This window comes from Carlito syrichta, unplaced genomic scaffold (genome assembly GCF_000164805.1).
Source record: "Carlito syrichta isolate Samal-C Ts95f unplaced genomic scaffold, Tarsius_syrichta-2.0.1 Scaffold308101, whole genome shotgun sequence".
Taxonomy (NCBI): domain Eukaryota; kingdom Metazoa; phylum Chordata; class Mammalia; order Primates; family Tarsiidae; genus Carlito; species Carlito syrichta.
In genome coordinates, this window is record NW_007252197.1 from 222268 (window position 1) to 241028 (window position 18761).

Here is an 18761-nt window from a genome sequence, read left to right on the forward strand (position 1 = left end):
CTCGAACCCACGGGCTCAGGCAATCCACTCACCTCAGCCTCCCAAGGCACAGGATTACAGGCTGAGCCACTGAGCCTGGCTGAGATTTTTTTTACACAGAGCAAAGTATTCTATAATCTAGAATAAAAACAATTATTTAAAAAAATAGTAGTTAAGGCTGGATGCGTTGGCTTATACCTGTAGTCCCAGCACTTTGGGAGGCTGAGGCAGGAGGATTGCTAGAGGCCAAGAGGTCAAGACCAGCCTGGGCAACATAGTAACACCCAGTTTCCAAAAAAAAATCAAAAAGTAAGCTGGGTGTGGTAGCACAAGACTGTAGTCCTAGCTACTCAAGAGACTGAGGCAGGAGGATTGCTTGAGTCTAGGAGTTAGAGACTGCAGTGAGCTATGACCATGCCACTGTACTCTAGCCCGGACAACAGAGTGAGACCCTATGTGTAAATTAAATAGATAGATAGATAGATAGATAGATAAAATAGTAGTTGGACTTATTAGGACAAAGCTGGGGAGGAGGTAAATTGGAAAGAATTAGGGGAAGGAAGGCAGGTATGTGTCCTATATCTTCTCACCTATTTCAGATGTATGATCGAGCGATCAGTGCCCCTACCAGCCCCACTCGCCTGGGCCATTCGGGGAAAAGGAGCTGGGAAGAACCAAACTGGATGGGCTCCCCCCGGTTGCTAAACAAGGACATGAAGACAGGCCTGAGCCGGTCCCTGCAGACCCTTCCCACTGACTCCTCAGCCTTTGACACAGGTGAAGGAGGCTATTACCTTACCCACCCCGCCCCGGGTCTTCCTCTGGATTTTCTGTTCTGCCTTCAGCAAACCTTTCTTGAGCACAAATGTGCCACACACCGTGCAAGCACTGCCCTTTGTGCCAAAGCCCTTTTCCTTTCTGGAGCTGAGGCAGCTGTGGACTGAGCAAGCATGGGAAGAGCTCATGTGCTTCTCTCTCTTGCCTTGGCAGATACATTCTGCCCTCCCCGGCCCAAGCCATTGGCCAGGAAGGGCCAGGTAGACTTGAAGAAGTCACGACTCCGCATGTCCCTGCAGGAGAAACTTCTTACTTACTACCGGAACCGGGCAGCCATCCCTGCTGGAGAGCAGGCTCGGGCCAAACAAGCTGCTGTGGACATATGTGCTGAGCTCCGGAGCTTCCTGCGGGCCAAGCTGCCTGACATGCCACTTCGGGACATGTACTTAAGTGGCAGCCTCTATGATGACCTGCAGGTAACCAGGTGGTTGTCACGAAGGGTGGGGTTCAATACTGACCACATGGTCCTCAGTAGTATCGTTAGTACAGAAGGTTAGCATCCCAGGTTTGCCTGAAAGCCCAAGGTCTTACAGCTTCTCAGTCCTGCACACTCAGCAGCATTTGGAGACCTGTACTTGTTATTCTTTGCTCTTGTATCTTCTTTAACCCTTTCTCAATTTTTAGTCACACAGCTTTTAGGAAGCTGTAAGAGGCCTCCTCCTTCCTATATTTATTCTCTCCTTTTTTTTAACTATATGGTGACATGAAAGAATTCTTGGTTTCCATGCTTGTTGGGGGAATGCAAGATGGTAGGACCTGTGTTTGGGAAGAATATTTCTTCAGCAGATTAAACCCCTTAAAACCTTTTTCTTTTTTTTTTTAACAAGATGGTTCTCACTATCACCTAGGCTGGAGGACAGTGGCATGATTATAGCTCACTGCAGCCTCGAATTCCTGGGCTCAAGTGACCCTCTTGCTTCAGCCTCCCAAGTATCTGGGACTACAGATTCGCCACCAAGCTTGGCTAATTTTATTTTTATTTTTTTAGAGATGGGGATCTCACTATGTTGCCCAGGTAGGTCTCAAACTTTCGGCCTCAACCAATCCTCCTTTCTCAGTCTCCCAAAATACTATGATTATAGGTGTGAGCCACCTAATCCAGCTTAAAATCTTTTTAATTCTGCTCTGACAGGTGGTGACAGCTGACCACATCCAACTTATTGTGCCACTTGTGCTGGAACAGAATCTATGGTCATGTATCCCTGGCGAGGACACCATCATGAATGTCCCTGGCTTCTTCCTGGTTCGTCGTGAGAATCCAGAGTACTTTCCTCGTGGTAGCAGTTACTGGGACCGCTGTGTAGTGGGGGGCTACCTCTCTCCAAAGACAGTGGCAGACACATTTGAGAAGGTAGTGGCTGGCTCCATCAATTGGCCAGCCATAGGGTCTCTCTTGGACTATGTGATCCGACCGGCACCACCCCCAGAGGCCCTGACACTGGAAGTACAGTATGAGCGGGACAAGCATCTTGTCATTGACTTTCTACCATCGGTGACCCTTGGTGACATAGTCTTGGTGGCCAGACCACATCGGCTAGCCCAGTATGACAACTTGTGGCGGCTGAGCTTGCGTCCTGCTGAGACGGCACGCCTGCGGGCTTTGGACCAAGCTGATTCGGGCTGCCGATCTCTGTGCCTCAAGATCCTTAAGGCCATATGCAAGTCCACTCCGGCTCTGGGCCACCTCACTGCCAGCCAGCTAACCAACGTCATCCTCCATTTGGCCCAGGAAGAGGCTGACTGGTCTCCAGATATGCTGGCCGACCGTTTCCTGCAGGCCCTGAGGGGACTCATCAGCTACTTAGAGGCCGGAGTCCTGCCTAGTGCCCTAAACCCCAAGGTGAACTTATTTGCAGAGCTCACCCCTGAAGAAATAGACGAATTGGGATACACTCTCTATTGCTCATTGTCTGAGCCGGAGGTGCTGCTGCAGACGTAGGGCAGGTGAAGGCCAATGCAGGTGTTGGGTGGTCAGGCCCTGGATTCTCCATTGGCTGCATAGTTGGTGCCTCACAGGGTCCTTAGGTGCCTCCTGTCTTGCTAATCATTGCCCTGGTCACTTCATGCTGATTAGAATATCTCTTCAGTCTCCTATTTTCTCACTCAACTCTTTCTATTTTTGTTACCAAACACTGTGCTCTCTGCTCCCCTGATTTTTCTGGAATGAGTTAAGAAGGTGGAGTGCTGGCCTGACCTTGGTGATTTGCATTTTGACCCAGGTTTCCTGCCTCTTTCTGGTCTGCCTTGCCCTTTTGCCTGTTCCTATTCAGTGTCTTTTCTATCTTTTCCTCTCTTGTTCACGCCCTCTGTTTTTCTCTTGTCCCTGTAGCATATCTGCCTAATTGAGATGTTGCCTTTCAGTTGAATGTCACTGAAGAGCTATGATTGCATGTTTCTAAGATGAACTCTGCAGAGTGAGTGCTGAAACAGTATTTGGGGTTTCTGGAGGTGAGGCTAGTAGAAGAGCTAGAGAAGTTCATCCCCCTGACACCCCTCTGAACACCAACTTCCATTCCTAAGTGCTGAGAACATCTTTCATGGGAACACTGTGATTGACCCACACAGTATAAACTAGATGCGAAGGTATTTGGAGATTGTGTTTCTTAGTGGCCATCTGCAAGAGTGCAGGATGGGGAACTGGAGCTGGTGAAGAGGCTGGTGAATGGTTTGTGTGCCTAGTGTCTACACTTTGTCTGTGGCTGCAGGATTTGGACAGACAAGGAAGGGAAGAGGGCTGCAAGGATAACACCTCACCATGCATACTGTTTTTCTTCCTTTTTCTTGTTATTGCCAGTTAGGACAAGGCCTTGAGGGAACACAGCCTTAACAGTCAGTAGAGGTTGAGGGAGGCTGACAGGAAGCCAGATGTCAGCTGGAAGATACTGTCACCAGTTTGGGCTTGGTGGCCACGTTTTCTCGCCTGACAGGCCCTGCGTTTCTAGGAAGTTGCCTTAGAGCAAGAACAGGTTCAACGGCCATAGGAACATGAGATGGGTGTTTGCAGAGTTCTCCAGGCACTGCCAGAGAACAAAGGGCAAGTGAACATGCACAGACCTCCCCTCCTCATCCTGTCTCTCACTGAGCACCTGGGGAAATCCGTGCTACCTAGGAAGAGGGAGCACACAGATAAAACATGAGAGGGAGGTGGGTACTTCTATGTTCCTTGTTTCCCACTGCTAAAATGGCACTATTTATCGCAATGTGAGTGTATCCTGAGGGTGGGGAAAAATGTTTAATACACCATGTCAGTGTGTCTTATTTTGTGTTTTCCATTTGTGGCAAGGGGCTGGTGATTATATTTTTTCATCTGCCCATCCAGTATTTTGTTCTCCTCCCATCGAGTCATCTTATTTTTTTCTATTTTTACTACCTCTCCATCAGTGAGATTCTGGTGAAACTCTGCAACTGTCTCACTCCTTCCCAATAACAGTGACAGGAAATGACTCTTTAAATAGCATTGACACCTCCCAACCCTCTGAATTTAGGGTAGAGATTCCTGGCTCCCTTTTGTCCTAGATTAGGAGGTTGAGAACTAGGGTTAACCTTGACTATATTTTGAGATCTTTCTTCTTCTTCTCCCATAAGATGCCTTAAGGTAGGCCGGGCTCGGTGGCTCAACCTGTAATCCCAGCACTTTGGGAGGCCAAGGTGAGTGAATTGCCTGAGCCTGTGGGTTTGAGACCTGCCTGGGCAACTTGGCGAGACCTCATCTCTACAATAAATCAAAAATTAGCCTGGCATGGTAGCATGCCCCTGTAATTCCGGCTATTCGGAAGGCTGAGGTGGATGGATCACCGGAGCCCAGCAGGTTGAGGCTACGGTGGCTTGGAGTGGCCACTGCACTCCAGTCTGAGCAACAGAGTGAGACTCCAACTCAAAAAAAAAAAATTCCTTAAGGTAGTTCAGTGGTTTCATTCGTATTAAGATATTGGGAGGTAATGAAAAAGATAAAGCTGGGAACCTTGAGAGAATCTCTACCCTGGCAGTTCATCAGAATCTGATATGAGTTTTTAAAAAATATATGCCTGAGTAGTACCGTGGGTGAATGGTGTAGAGGGGTCTGGGGTGGAGCCTGATGTTGAGAGTTCCATCTGGGGTCCATTAGAGGGAAGGGAGAAGAGAGGATTGATAGAATGTTGCAGAAGTATAAAATTATTCTTTACTGATAAAGGATTTGGTTTCCCTGTTGGGAATAACTTGGGAAAACAAGCTGGTATCTCTAACCAACTTCCACATAAAACATTGGAAGAAGAACTCAAAAAAGAAAAGATATTAAAGACCCCTAGAATTTTAAAGAGTCCCAAGTTATTTAAGCCAAATATAACTGTGGTTTTAGAAAGGGGAATGAGTTTATCACCTCTTTTAAAAAGTGTCTTTCTAAGAGCATCTCTGACTTTTAACTACATTTCACAAAACCACAACTTTGCCATTTTACAAGCAAGAACTCCTTAGAAGTCCTTAGAACTGAAGCAGTGGGACTCAACCCTCTTCCTGGTCGGTTTGCTGACCATGACTGGGCAAGCCATTCTTTTTGCTACCATTTTCCTCATCACAAAATGTGAGTGTTTTGAGATTCTTGGATGGAAGAATTGCCTTGGTGCCACATTCTGCATTCACTCCCCTTTTTAACCTTTGGGTAACGATGCAGTGGCTTCCTCTGCCACTCTGCCTTCCTGTTGAGTAACTCCCACTGTTGCCTGCAGTGATAGCATCTGCTCCTCCTCCACCTGAAGGTTTTTCAGTCTCCATCTTAGGTTAGCAAACTGCATACTTAACTTATTGCTTAAAAAATACACTCAGTATTATCTTAAACCTAATACATTCCAATGTTTATTTTGGTTCTTCCCCGTTGCCCCTTCCTAAAATATGAATTCAAGACAACAGTATTTTTCCTTACATGCTTGGTTGTGACTTTAAAAAAAAAAATAAAGGAAAGAAATATTGAAGCTTGAGTTTGGAAAAGTTGTTGAGGAGCCCTACGGCCTACTGGGTCCAGCCCTGGTAGGCCTCCTGTTCACAATCCAGATGAGCAGACTGTGCTCCCTTGTACTCCATTCAGGCGGAGCGTTCAGATGGTCTTGATGAGGACTCACCTCCAGGATGGAAGGACCCTGGGGAAGGCCTGAGGGGGTCCTGGCAATAGGGATTCCTGCATGTCTGCAGCTCTCTGCCATGGTACTTCCTTGGGACTCCGACTTGGCTGAGAACTTCTGATTTGTTGGGACTCTGCCCTTTTGCCTGAAGCTCAAGGCCAAGGAGAATGGTAAGAGACTTAGCACTAGAGCTGCCCCCCTGCACCAGGCTGGGAGGCTGTAGCCCTTTTAGATTCTGCTTGCTCTAAGTAGACAGGATACCATACAGATGGGTTCTGTGGTCAACTGTGCACTGAGTGGTCGCCTTTTCATTTTGAGCATCTTGTAGTCTTTAGATTCTTGGTCCCTGAGCCAAGCCCACAACTTGCCTTCTGGTCACTTGCCTGCCCCCCAGTGGTGGTTGATGTGTTAGCTGGTAAATTTGGAATCAGTCACCAGTCTTTCTGTCCTGTCTTGGCTAAGTCTATATAGGAGCAGCTTAGCCCTGAGACCCAGAGAACTGCTGTTCTTTTTCCCTTCAGGGAGGAAGTAAAACTGGGGATTACAATGCCCTTGCACAGCATGGGAAGAAGAAAATAAAACTCTCCTTTCCAACAGCTTTGCCTTTGTGTGTGTTGTGACTGTGTTCCTACAGGAGTGTGCCGGCTCTCCATTGTCAGCCAGGGGAACCTTTGAAGCTGACCTAGGTCTCCATAAGAGAATGGATGGGACAAGCTGCCACTAGCGTTGTTCTTCCATGACCTCTTCAGTGTCAAAACTGGGGCAGTGTTACTTTCTTTAACTCTCAACTATTTGCATGGTTATCTGTCACAAGGCATTGACAAGTCTCTTGACACAGCAAAAGGAGAACATGCCTCAGGGGCCCTTAGTTACTCCTCAGGAAACATGGATAACTGCTCAAGGATTCTTCCTGCCTTTGCACTCAAAGGCTAGATGACTTTTTTCTTTCTGTCTCTCTCTCTCAAGAGACAAGGTCTTACTCTTGCCCAGGCTGGCGTATAGTGGTGCAGTCATAGCTCTGCCTTAGCTTCCTGAGTAACTGGGCTACAGGCATTAGCCCCTGCACCTGGCAAAAACTTCTGTATATCTCAACACGCATGCTTCCCCAAGGAGACAGAAAAAAAATACTTTTATTCCTGCATCCAATAGGCCTTGTGTATACCAGTTGTTTTATAGTTATTGGTTTCATCTCAGTAAATGCTAGTGAAGAGTTCTCTGAAGAAGTAGGATGATGCAACGGAGATAAGGGCTGGGGGATTGGGAGGTCAGGATCAGGAGACCAGAGTTCTCACAATGGTAGTAGCATAGCAACCATTTATTGGGCACTTCCTTGTACCAGGCACTGTGCTAAGTGCTTTACATAGATGGTTTCACTTCACTCTTAGGGCAAGGATACTCATCACTATCTTTATTTTATAGATGAAGAAACTGAGGCTCAGAAGGTAAGTCACTCAACCAAAATATCCCAGCTAATAAATGATAGTGCCAGGATTCTTTCAGGTTTGCTCACCAAATCTGTCTTCGGTTTTTGTTTTTTGAGACAGGGTCTAGCTCTCTTGTCAGGGCTTGGGTGCAGATTGATCATGGCTCAATACAGCCTTGAACTCCTTGGTTCAAGCAATCTTTCTGCTTCGGCCTCCCAAGTAGTTGGGACTACAGGTGCATGCTACTACTCCCTGCTAATTTTTAAAAATTTTATACAGATGAGGTCTTGCTTTACAGGGCCTATGGGAGCTGTTAGGAGGCTGATGGAGGGGTTTCTCACACCCCTAAATCAACTAGCCCTCACTTTGAGAGGCCGAGGTGAGCGGATTGCCTGAGCTCAAAGGTGCGAGAACAGCCTGGGCTATTTGGTGAGACCTTTACAATAAATCAAAAATTACCTGGGCATAGTAGCGTGCACCTGTAGTTCTGGCTACTTAGAAGGCTGAGGCAGAAGGCTCGCTGGATCCCGCAGGCCGCTGTTGGGGTGGCTGTGAGCCTGCCACTGCACTCCAGCCTGGGTGATGGAGTGAGACTCCAACTCAAAACAAAACAAAAAACAGCTGGCCCTGCCCAGGACTGCTTTCTGACACACCAGCCTCTAACAAGTGGAGGTTGGCTCAAGTTTCTGACCCGAGGATCGTTAGGATGACCTGGGAAGCTGGTTAGGATTGGGAGTTACTCAAAACCACCCTAGAGAGATGCCATTTGATTACTGTCTTGTTCTTAGGGGAACTGAGCCCTCCATAAACCAAAAGAAGTTCCTCCACAGTGACTGCATCTTTTTTTTTTTGTTTTTTGAGTTGGACTCTCACTCCATTGCCCAGGCTGGAGTACAGTGGCACGCTCACCGCCACGGCAGCCTCGACCTCCTGGGCTTAGGCCATCCTTCCGCCTCAACCTTCCAAGTAGCTAGAGCTACAGACACACACCACCACACCCGGCTGGTTTTTTTGTGGTTTCCTCTCGCCTCGGCCTCCAAAAGTGCTGGGATTACAGGTCGAGCCCCTGCGCGCGGTCAGACTGCATTTTTAATAAAATAACACACTCGTATTTCGTATTTTTTTTGTAAAAATACAGTATGGGCGCCAAGATTGTGTATCTTTCCTGACTCGACCTTCATATGCAGCTTGCTGGCCGGTGGGCAGGGCGGGGGCCCTCCCAGCCACGCTCCCCGGGCCTCCTGGGGGCAACTGGCTGTCACAGGTATTTGCGAGGGCCAGGTCAACCGCGGCCGCTGGCTCGCTAGGCCCTCCCAGGTCGGGTCAGCTCGGTGCGCGCAGGAGGACGCAGGAGGGGGAAGCGAGAAGCGCGGGCCTGGACGTGCCGGTGCCCATTTCGGGGCTTCCTGGAGGGAGACAGGCAGGAAAGGACCGCAGGGGCCGCGCCCGAGATCACTAGTTGGGGCGCGCTGGGCCAGAGCTAACCAAGGGCACGAGCTTGCGCGGCCGCGGCCGGCCAGCAGGCGACCCGGGTTGGGGAAGCCACGCGGCGGAGGCGTCTCAAAAAGCAAGCAGCAGACGAAAACAGGCAGTGAGACCCGAGCCAGTGGTCCGCCCCTTGCCGCGTGGACCCGACGCTCCCTCACCAAGCAGCCCGCCTAGGCCCCGAGCCAATAGGAGCTCGAGGTATGTATGACTCACCGCGCCTGGGCCAATCAGCTCGACGCGCGCTTTCGGCCGGCACCTCGCGCGATAACCTGGCGGCTCGTTCTTCACAATAGAAACCTTCCTTAGGGGTGAGCGATTTCTTTCCCCGTTCCCTCCGCCCCGCCCCCGCCCTCTGAGAGATCCCTCCGCTCTCCCCGGCGGCAAAGGGAAGAGCGTGACTCTTTGATCTTAGAAGCCTTGTAAAGTAGTACGCTTTTTTCCTCCCATGAGGCCTTGAAAATAAGTTCCTTTTCCCTTCACAGCTACGCCCCAGATATACAGTTAGTAGGCACCGCGGATACAAGCAATGTGGGCGTCCAAGAGGAAAACGAATGGGCGGGCGACGAGGGTCACGTGGCTGCGGCGGAAGGATGCGTAGTGATGCGTCTCCGTAGAGGGAAGTCTATAAAGGACCGGCGTCGGACGCACTGCCGCCATTTCTTCCGCTCCCGCACGTAGATGTAGTTTCTTCGGCGAGCGCGTGCCTTCCTTCTCCCCTCCCGCAGGGTCCGCGGCCACCATGGCGTATTAGTGGCAGCAGTGCCTGCGGCAGCGTTGGCCTTTGCAGCGGCGGCAGCAGCACCAGGCTCTGCAGCGGCACCCCCCAGCGGCTTAAGCCATGGCGTGAGTAGTGGGGCCGAGCCCCCCTGGCTGTGCGGCTGGGTCAGCGGGGGGTTTCGGCTTGGCTGGGCGCGGCCTGGCGCCGGGCGGCGTCGCCGAGGGGGAAGCGGTTTTATGAGCGCCTGGGACGCGTGGCCTCTGTTTGGACGTTCCCGGGACGCCGGCGCTCCTGTTTCTGTCGGGGAAAAGCAGCCTGGCGGGGGAGGTTATTGTTGGTGACCCCGCCGCCCTCGGTCCCCGAGCCCACCTAGGGCCTCGGCTGTCACCCCATGAAACGTGGCAGGAGCCAAGATGGCGGCCGCAGGGCGGCGGCTGCGGCTGCGGGGCGTGAGTCACGGGCGGGCGGTGGGCGGGGCGCGGCGGCCCTGGCCGTATTTGGACGCGAAGACGGAGCCTTCTTTTCGGTGGCCTGTTAGGGAAGGGCCGGGTCTCCGTGGGCGTCCATTTTGTGCAATCCGAGCAGGAAGCAGGGCAGGTCGATACAGAGGCCTTGGGGTCCCCGATTCTCCACAATTAGTAGATTTCCGATTCGGTCGTCCTGCTTCGGGGGCTTCAAGATGGAATTCTCTGGCCGTATGACCGCTGATGGGACGTGGCCTCTGATTTCTCTTCAGGCTTCTCACGGCATCCAGCAGCAGCGTTGCTGTAACCGACAAAGACATCTTCGAATTAAGCACATTCCTCGATTCCATCAAAGCCCCACGACATGACCGAGATGAGCTTCCTGAGCAGCGAGGTGTTGGCGGGGGACTTCGTGTCCCCCTTCGACCAGTCGGGCTTGGGGGCTGAAGAAAGTCTAGGTCTCTTAGATGACTACCTGGAGGTGGCCAAGCACTTCAAACCTCATGGGTTCTCCAGCGACAAGGCTAAGGCGGGCTCCTCCGAGTGGCTGGCTGTGGATGGGTTGGTCAGTGCCTCCAACAACGGCAAGGGTGAGTGGACCACATGTGTGAGCGTGGGTCCTCTCTGGGTGCGGTCTGGTGTGTCTTGCTGCCTTGCGTGTGGCTCATTTGGCTCCATCCTTACCTCTTTTGCAGAGGATGCCTTCTCCGGGACAGATTGGATGTTGGAGAAAATGGATCTGAACGAGTTTGATTTTGATTCCCTGTTGGCTATAGATGACCTGGAAACCATGCCAGAAGAGCTTTTGGCCACGTTCGATGATACCTGTGACCTCTTTGCCCCCCTAGTCCAGGAGACTATGAAGGATCCCCCTCAGACAGTGAACCCAATTGGCCATCTCCCAGAAAGTGTAACAAAAGCAGACCAGGTTGCCCCCTTCACCTTCCTGCAGCCTCTTCCCCTTTCTTCTGGGGTCCTGTCCTCCACTCCAGATCATTCCTTTAGTTTAGACCTGGGCAGCGAAGTGGATATCTCTGAAGGAGATAAGAAGCCAGATTCTACTGCCTATATCATTCTGATCCCTCAGTGTGTAAAAGAGGAAGACGCTCCCTCAGATAATGACAGTGGCATCTGTATGAGCCCTGAGTCCTCCCCAGGGTCTCCCCAGCATAGCCCCTCTGTCCCTGGTGGCTCTCCAAACAGGAGCCTGCCATCTCCAGGTGCCCTCTGTGGCTCTGCCCGTCCCAAACCATATGACCCTCCTGGAGAAAAAGCAGTAGCAGCAAAAGTAAAGGGTGAGAAGCTAGATAAGAAGTTGAAAAAAATGGAGCAGAACAAGACAGCAGCCACTAGGTACCGCCAGAAGAAGAGGGCAGAGCAGGAGGCCCTCACTGGTGAGTGCAGAGAGCTGGAAAAGAAGAACGAGGCTCTGAAAGAGAGGGCAGATTCCTTGGCCAAGGAGATCCAATACCTGAAAGATTTGATAGAAGAGGTCCGCAGGGCAAGGGGGAAGAAAAGGGTCCCCTAGTTACGGTAGTCAGGAGTATTGTGTGCTTGTACATAGGAGTTTTGCGCTGAAGCTTTGTGTTGTAATAAATTATTTTGTAGTGAAAGTACATTTGCAGGTTTGGCTGTTTGTTCCCTCTGGTAAATGACCCAATCTGCCTGGATTCTTGACTCGCCATGTGAGGGGGCGTGGGTTCCACTGAGGTAGGGCAACTAGCACAGGTTAGACATGCATTTCCCTTAAGTAGATTTTAGGAAGTGCTTTGGCTTCTAATTGAGTAGGAGTCTCTCCAGGCTGGAGTGCAGTGGCATGCGATGACTGCTGCAGCCTTGAAATCCACCTCTAAGTAGCTGGAACCACAGACATGTACCACCATGCCTGGCTAATTTTTGTTTCTTGTTTTTTGTTTTTTTGTGTGTCGGGAGTCCCACTCTTGCCCAGGCTGGAATGCAGCAGTGGCTTGCTCATGGCTACTGCAGCCTTGACCTGCTGGGATTACAGGCTTGAGTCACAGTGCCCAGCCAAGTGTGATTTATTGTAGACAGGTTTCATCAAGTTGCCCAGGCTGGTCTTGGGCAATCCTCTCACTTCTGCCTCCCAAAGTGCTGGGATTATAGGCATGAGCCACCGCCCTGCTTAGACATTTTTAAAATTACATTTTACTGCCAGCCAAGCTTCAGCCTACCCCACCCGGCACAAATAATGGCTTCTGTTGGAAGCTCAAGGCGGGAGTAGGGTCAAATGGCAGTAGCTGCCTGGGCTAGGGAGGAATCTGCATGATAGGGAGAGAGGGACGGCCTGGGCCACACCTGTCTAGGTGGCTTGGTGCCGATGTCTCATGTAAATCCCTGGATTTGGTGCACAAGATTAGGCTGCTATAGGCCCTCTTACAGAAGGAGAAATGGCTCCTTTTGAGAAGTGGGAGAACTCAGGAGCTGGGGTGTAAGAATGACCACCTGCACAGGCTCTGGCTAGAGTTGGGCCCAAAGGTTAACGGGTGGAGCTCACGTGAAGGCGAGTGGGGCTGTCCTGGAGAACCACACAGCCTTACTGCAATCCTGGACATCTGGCTGGGTGAGTGCCTTCCTGTTTGAGGGTGAGATAAAGCAGACAGTTCCTTTTGTCTTGGGTTGTGGGTGAATGGTTGAATGCAAGAATCAGCCCAGCCTGGACAGTCTGCTCACCCCCACCTTGTGTCCTTTGGGATCAGTGGAGTTTTTCTTTTAGCAAGGAAGGTGGTACAGATACATTAAAGCATGCCCAGGGAGTGGCTGGGAGGAGAACCAAGGTGAGTGCCACTTACTGTTCTCTCACTCAGTACCCGCAACAAGCCTGTGGCCAGGCACCACAGTGGACCTGTCCTGTGGGTCAGGAGACAGGTACATGAGGATCTGGAAAAACAAGATTTGAAACTAGGGTTCTGTCTCTGGAGTCTGGGCTCTTGTCTCTTGAGCCTGGAAACAAGTGGCCTGTTAAGGCCTGCCTTGTGGGGCCCAGGTGCCCTGCTACAGATGACACCTGAGAGCCAACTGTTGGAGTGAATACCAGGCATTACTCAAGGGCCTCCTCAGACCTGGTGATCTGTGTCTTTCCTGCTGAGATTCTAGAGTTCTTCAGAGGCCACCGGCCTCCCTTCACACATCCAGGTACCATCTAGGTGTTAGAGCATGGCTGTCAGTCCCAGACAGCCCCAATGCCAGTTTGGAGTGGTCCTTGGAGGGCCCATTGGGCAGACAGGAAATGGAGGCACAATGCTGGGGGCTGCGCCCTTCCCAGGACCCTGCTGCCAAGTCCTAGACCTAGAAGGCACCAGCAGAGCCCATGGCCTTTGCCTTCCTGGGCCTTCCCCCCCCAATCCTTCACCTGCTCTAGGCCTTTCTCCACCTCTCTGCCAAGCTGCTTCCTGCCGCAGACCCATCAGGCCCACAGACCTGCTCTTCCTCTGCCTGAGAGATGTCTCCTGGCCGCCTCCCTCTCGGCAGCCTGACACTACTGCATGGACATTCCAAGATGGCCCTGCTCATGTCCCAGACTTTTGCTTTCCCATTTTATTTTTTCATAACTCTTTTTCCAGTTGTGCTTATGTCTACGGGCTTGTTTTCTATTTTTCTTTTTTTTTTTTTTTTTGAGTTGGAGTCTCACTGTTGCCTAGACTGGAGTGCAGTGGCCGCTCCCGGCCACCGCAGCCTCACCTGCTGGGCTCCAGTGATCCTTCCGCCTCAGCCTTCCGAGTAGCCAGAATTACAGGCATGCACTACCAAGCCCGGCTGATTTTTTTATTTACTGTAGAGATGAGGTCTCGAACCCGCGGGCTCAGGCAATCCACTCACCTCAGCCTCCCAAAGGTGCGGGATTACAGGCTGAGCCACCGAACCCGGCTTGTTTTCTATTTTTCATTCCCCAACTACCATGTAAGATCTATGACAGCAGGTATGTCTTGTGCATTCCTACATTTTCAGAACAACTGTGCCTGATAAATGATAAAGACCACAGCTAATATGTACTAAGAGTTCTGAGTGCTTTCTGGTGATTAGCTAGTAATCCTTGTTAGGGTTATAAGGAGGGGGTTCATTATACATAACAGGGGCTCAAAAATGTATACACATTTTGAGATGTTTGCCATAATCAGAAATGTCTGGACAGCAATGGTAACCACTTTGAGCACCTCTTGTAATTGCAAAAGTCAAATGTAACTTGTATTCATCTTTTGTTATCAGTATATATTGAGTATTACAATTTTAATAGATTTTTCCTTTCATAAAATGTGTATACTTTTTTTGGCACCTTCTGATATGTGGGGCTTTTTGTTTTGTTTTTTGAGTCAGGGTCTCATTCAGGCTCTGGAGTGCAGTGGTATTCATGGTTCACCACAACCTTGAACTTCTAGACTCAAGCAATCCTGCCTCAGCCTTCCCAGTAGCTGGGACTACAGGGACATGTTACCATGCTCAGCTAATTTTTAAAATTTTTTTGTAGAGACAGGGTCTTGCTATGCTGCCCAGGCTGGTCTTGAACTCCTATGCTCAAGCAATCCTCCTATCTCGGCCTCCTCCCAAACTGCTGGAATCACTGGCGTGAGCCACTATACCCGGCTGGAGGAGTTTATAATCTTACCTTTTCACAGATGCAGCTGAGGCCCAGACTCAGGAACCCCCATGGAAAATCTGGCTTAGGGGTGGATGCTGGCCCAGGAGCAGCTGGTACAGGCAATGTGCCGTGGGTTGATGGCCCGTGGTGGAGCCTGCAGCTGGGCCCCAGTGGGGCCCCAAGTGGCAGTGCTGTCCCACTTCTGCCTGGCTCCATTCGCAGGAAAATGGGCCAGGGAATAGGTCAGGGAAGCTCCAGCAGCCCATCCTACTGTAGGAGACGCAGGAAGCCTTGGCTGGGTCCCTGTCCTGGGTTACAGTGTAGGTTCCTCAAACTGCTCAGTAGGACCCAAATCTGTACCTCTCCAAACCACCTGAGACACATGCTTCCAGGTGCTTTCATGTCCATCTATGATATCTTTTTTTTTTTCAGTCAACACCCAAGCTGGAGTGTAGTGGCACACTAACGACCACCACAGTCTCAACCTGCTGGGCTTGTAATTCTACTTCAGCCTTCCAAATAGCTGGAACCACAGGTATGTGCCACCACACCCTGCTAACTTGGATTTATTGTAGAGATGAGGTCTTGCCAAGTTGCCCAGGCTGATCTCGAACCCCTGGGCTCAGGCAATCCTCTCATCTCTGCCTCCCAAAGTGCAGGGATTACAGGCATGAGCCACTGTGCGTGGCTATCCACGATGTCTTAATTGGGAAGGAGGTCCTGCTTTGTTCTTTTAGCCCTGGTTTCAAATTGACAACCTGTCTTATCTGGGCCGTTGGTCACCAGGTCCTGGTGTTCATGGTCAGCACCTCTCACCCCCATGGTGACATATCCTCTTCCCTTGGCACTTTCCCTAGCTCCTTGTTGCCTTCTGGCCACTTGCAGCAGAGTTGCCCAGGGTGACTGTTCAAGATACAGATTTCTGAGTCCTATCCCTGACCTAGTGGAATCCCAGGATCGAACACTAACATCCGTCTCACAGAGGGGGGCATAGACATACACCCATGTGTGCTACCTGGCATAAGATTTACTGGAAAACTGACAAGTAGGGGAGTTGCAGGACCCCTGCCCATGCCCCCCAGGAGGGTGTGCCTGTCACTCCCTGCTCGGGGAAGGGGCAGGACACCTAGATGATCATGCCATAACAGGTCTGTCTTTGTTAGAGAGGGGCCTGTGGTTAGCCTGTTCCCAGGCACTAGTGGCTGATCGGCTGCTCACTAAGCTGCTTAAGGATGAAGGGTCCAAGTCTCCAAGGATCTCCCAGCAGGTCTCTCCTGAGTGGGGTCACCATAGCCCAGCAGGTGGAGTGAACTTGATCAGCCCATTTGAGGATACCCCCTCTCCTCCCTGGATGATAGAGGCCTCTGGAGACAGGACCCTGATACCACCTCTGCCTCTGGCAGTTCTGTGGTCTCTCTTGTCCCCACTTGGTGGACACTAGTTAAAGACAAGGGACAGCACCTGGAGCAGTGGGGGGAGTAAGCCCCCTCTCCCCCAAGCACGATAATCCCATCAGGGGACCTGTTGGGGTATTGGCAGGTTGTCACTCCCCAGCCTCAGGGAACCCACCCATGCCCTCTACCAGGAGCCATGGGTGCTGCCACATTCTAAGGAGCCCTTAGGCTAGGGGAGGGGATTGAGTTCAGGAGACAAATGGAGGCACCTCAAGGATTCCAGGGTCCCTTCCCTTCTGACTTCTCATCTCTTCTCCACTGAAGACCAGTTCTGGCGTGCATTCACTCAGAAAGTCACTTCATAGGTACTTCCTTCGCCTCCTTGGTCCCCACTGTGCCTGCTAGGAAGGGTCCAGCCTGTCTTTCCGTGGCGGTGCCTCCCCGTGGCAGAGCCTTCCCATGGTGGTACAGCCACAGCTCTCACCACCATCCTTCTGCTCGGGCACAGACCTGAGTGTGAAACTGTTTCTTGAGGTTACCACCTGAGACTCCCCCCACTACTCTTCCCCCACTGCGTGACATAGGCATTTGACCTGGCAGCTTGCCAGAGCATTGAGGGGGACTTGGGAGGGCAGAGGCAGCACCACTCCTAGTGTTCCTAGACCTTGGGATATGCTCCCCTGGGACAAACCCCCAACAGCTATGTCTGCCTCAAGGGCCACCTTCTCAGCTAGTTACCTCTGAAGTATGTCAGCAGAGGCTGAGCAAACAGCTTTCTGGGTGGTCGCCTCCTGGGGCTGGACTGGAGGACTTCTGACTTGGAGCTCCAAGACCCACCCATGCCAGGAGCTGGATCAGCAGCACACACAGCTCCTGGGTCCACATTTATTAGAACCAGAAGTCACCCAGAAACCTTCCTACTCCTGGAGGAAGTAGGAAGTATAGTCCCCAAGGGCCCAGAAACCGGCCTTGTTCTACAGCAAACAGCCAGAGGCACCACCTGGGCAAAAGCAAACAAACAGAAATGTTCCTGTCTGGCAGGTGCAGATGGCTCCTTCCAAGCCGGCAGTAGCCAGCTCCAGTCTGAGTAAATCCTCTCCAGGACTTCCAGCTCACCAGCTCCACTCCAGCGTCCACCCGGCTCCAGCCCCAGGGCTTCCGCAAGCCAGGCCATCTTCCTTGGGAATATGAGCTGCAGGGGTCGGGGCCTGGGGCCAGCAGAGGTAGCTAGAGCCTCTTCCACTGTGTCCTCCAGGGAGCCTAGTTGCCGAAGTATTCCTGCTGGAACTTCTGGAAGTCTTCCTCGGTGAACACAGTGCCCTCAGCCTTCTTCTTCTTAGTCTTGGTCACAGGTCGGTCACAGGCCTTTCGGCCTCGGTTCTGGCGCAGAATCTGCAAGAGTGGAGGGAAGGCACGTTGTTTCCAGTAATGGAAAAGCAAACGGAGACCCTCAAAGGCCACAGGGGAGTACGGCACAGGGCACAGCTGGACTGACTTCCACCCCACCTGTCCTTCAGGGGTGGGCCCATTCTGCCCTACACTCACAGCTGAGACGCCCATGGATCCCAGGGAACAACCTCAGCCATCACCCCCAGGTCCCTTCCAGAGTGCACCCCCACACCCCCCAACACACCTGCCGAGTCACAGGCTCAGCCACAGCACTTCTCGCACTGGTCATGAACTTCAAATTTACTTGGAGGTGGTTTCGACACTCCCGCTTCTGATACTCGGCTGTGGGTGACAGGCAGGGAGCATGGTTTCAGATTCACTTCCAGGAAGCCTTCTGGATCCCCACTGGTGGCACTGCCAAAGGCCCCACTGTCCCTTCCCTAGATTATGGCAACAGCCTGGACTCCTCTCCATCAAACGCACACTCCACATAGATCCTGCTGAAAGCCCCCTTGACTCCCAGCCACTGTGTGACTTACTCACTTACTCAACAAATATGTCCTGTATACTCCTGTGTGTCAGGTGCTTTTCTAGGTGCTGGGCATGCGGCAGGACACGGAATCGGAACATGTTCCTACCCCCTGCAGCTTACATTTCAGTGGGACCAGATGAAACAAAGTAAACTATTTTTATGGAGAAAACCAGAATAGGGGAATGCTAAGGTAGAGGGTTGCAATTTTTTTTTGAGTTGGGGTCTCACTGTGTCACCCAGACTGGAGTGCAGTGGCTGCTCCCGGCCACCGCAGACTCAACCTGCTGGGCTCTGGCGATCCTTCCGCCTCAGCCTTCCAAGTAGCTGGAACTACAGGCATGTGCTACCACGCCTGGCTGATTTTTGATTTATTGTAGAGATGAAGTCTCGCCAAGTTGCCTGGGCAGGTCTCGAACCCGCGGGCTCAGGCAATTCACTCATCTCAGCCTCCCAAAGCGCTGGGATTACAGACTGAGCCACCGAACCTGGCTAGGGGGTTGCAATTTTTAATAAGAGGATTCAAGATCTCACTGAAATGACAAGTGAGCAAAGACTTGAAGATGAGAACTGTGGATATCTGGGTGAAGGGCATCTGTCGAGGTAGAGGGAACAGCCTGTGCAAAGGCCCTAAAGCAGAATTGTGACAAATGTGTTTGAAGAACAGAAAATGGCTGAGTGGGGAGGGATGGAGCAGGAAGAGATGCAGTTTGGGTGGGGGACAGATCACGAGGGGCCTCATTAGGCATTATAAGAACTCCGGCTTTGACTGGGCTCGGTGGCTCAGCCTGTAATCCCAGTACTTTGGGAGGCCGAGGCAAGTGGATTGCCTGAGCCCGCAGGTTCAAGACC

General features: G+C 51.5%; 3 protein-coding genes across 10 annotated transcripts in view; 2 read left to right on the top strand and 1 right to left on the bottom strand.

Moving 5' to 3' along the window:
* Positions 1-6507, top strand: part of MIEF1 (mitochondrial elongation factor 1) — a 19182-nt gene extending 12675 nt beyond the window's left edge. The window contains exons 4-7 of the mRNA XM_008064907.2: positions 579-756; positions 970-1232; positions 1949-2656; positions 5876-6507. Coding sequence (XP_008063098.2) covers positions 579-756; positions 970-1232; positions 1949-2656; positions 5876-5959 — 1233 coding nt within the window. The 3' untranslated portion in view covers positions 5960-6507. The remainder of the gene's footprint in view (positions 1-578; positions 757-969; positions 1233-1948; positions 2657-5875) is intronic.
* A 2737-nt stretch (positions 6508-9244) lies between these two features.
* Positions 9245-11619, top strand: ATF4 (activating transcription factor 4). Of its 8 annotated transcripts, none has more exons than XM_021715987.1 (3): positions 9399-9664; positions 10276-10484; positions 10701-11619. In XM_021715987.1, exons 2-3 carry the CDS (start codon positions 10368-10370, stop codon positions 11529-11531), a joined length of 948 nt encoding a protein of 315 aa, XP_021571662.1. In that variant the 5' UTR covers positions 9399-9664; positions 10276-10367; the 3' UTR covers positions 11532-11619. The 8 variants fall into 8 exon arrangements, with proteins under 8 accessions (XP_021571657.1, XP_021571658.1, XP_021571656.1 ...); XM_008064908.1 differs by having other exon boundaries at positions 9414-9664; positions 10276-10593; positions 10699-11619; XM_021715986.1 differs by having other exon boundaries at positions 9420-9664; positions 10294-10593; positions 10699-11619.
* Positions 11620-16862: 5243 nt separating this feature from the next.
* RPS19BP1 (ribosomal protein S19 binding protein 1) overlaps positions 16863-18761 on the bottom strand; it is a 4540-nt gene continuing 2641 nt past the window's right edge. Inside the window, exons 3-4 of the mRNA XM_008064909.1 lie at positions 17625-17722; positions 16863-17383 (exon numbers count right to left, since the gene is read on the bottom strand). Coding sequence (XP_008063100.1) covers positions 17252-17383; positions 17625-17722 — 230 coding nt within the window. The 3' untranslated portion in view covers positions 16863-17251. The remainder of the gene's footprint in view (positions 17384-17624; positions 17723-18761) is intronic.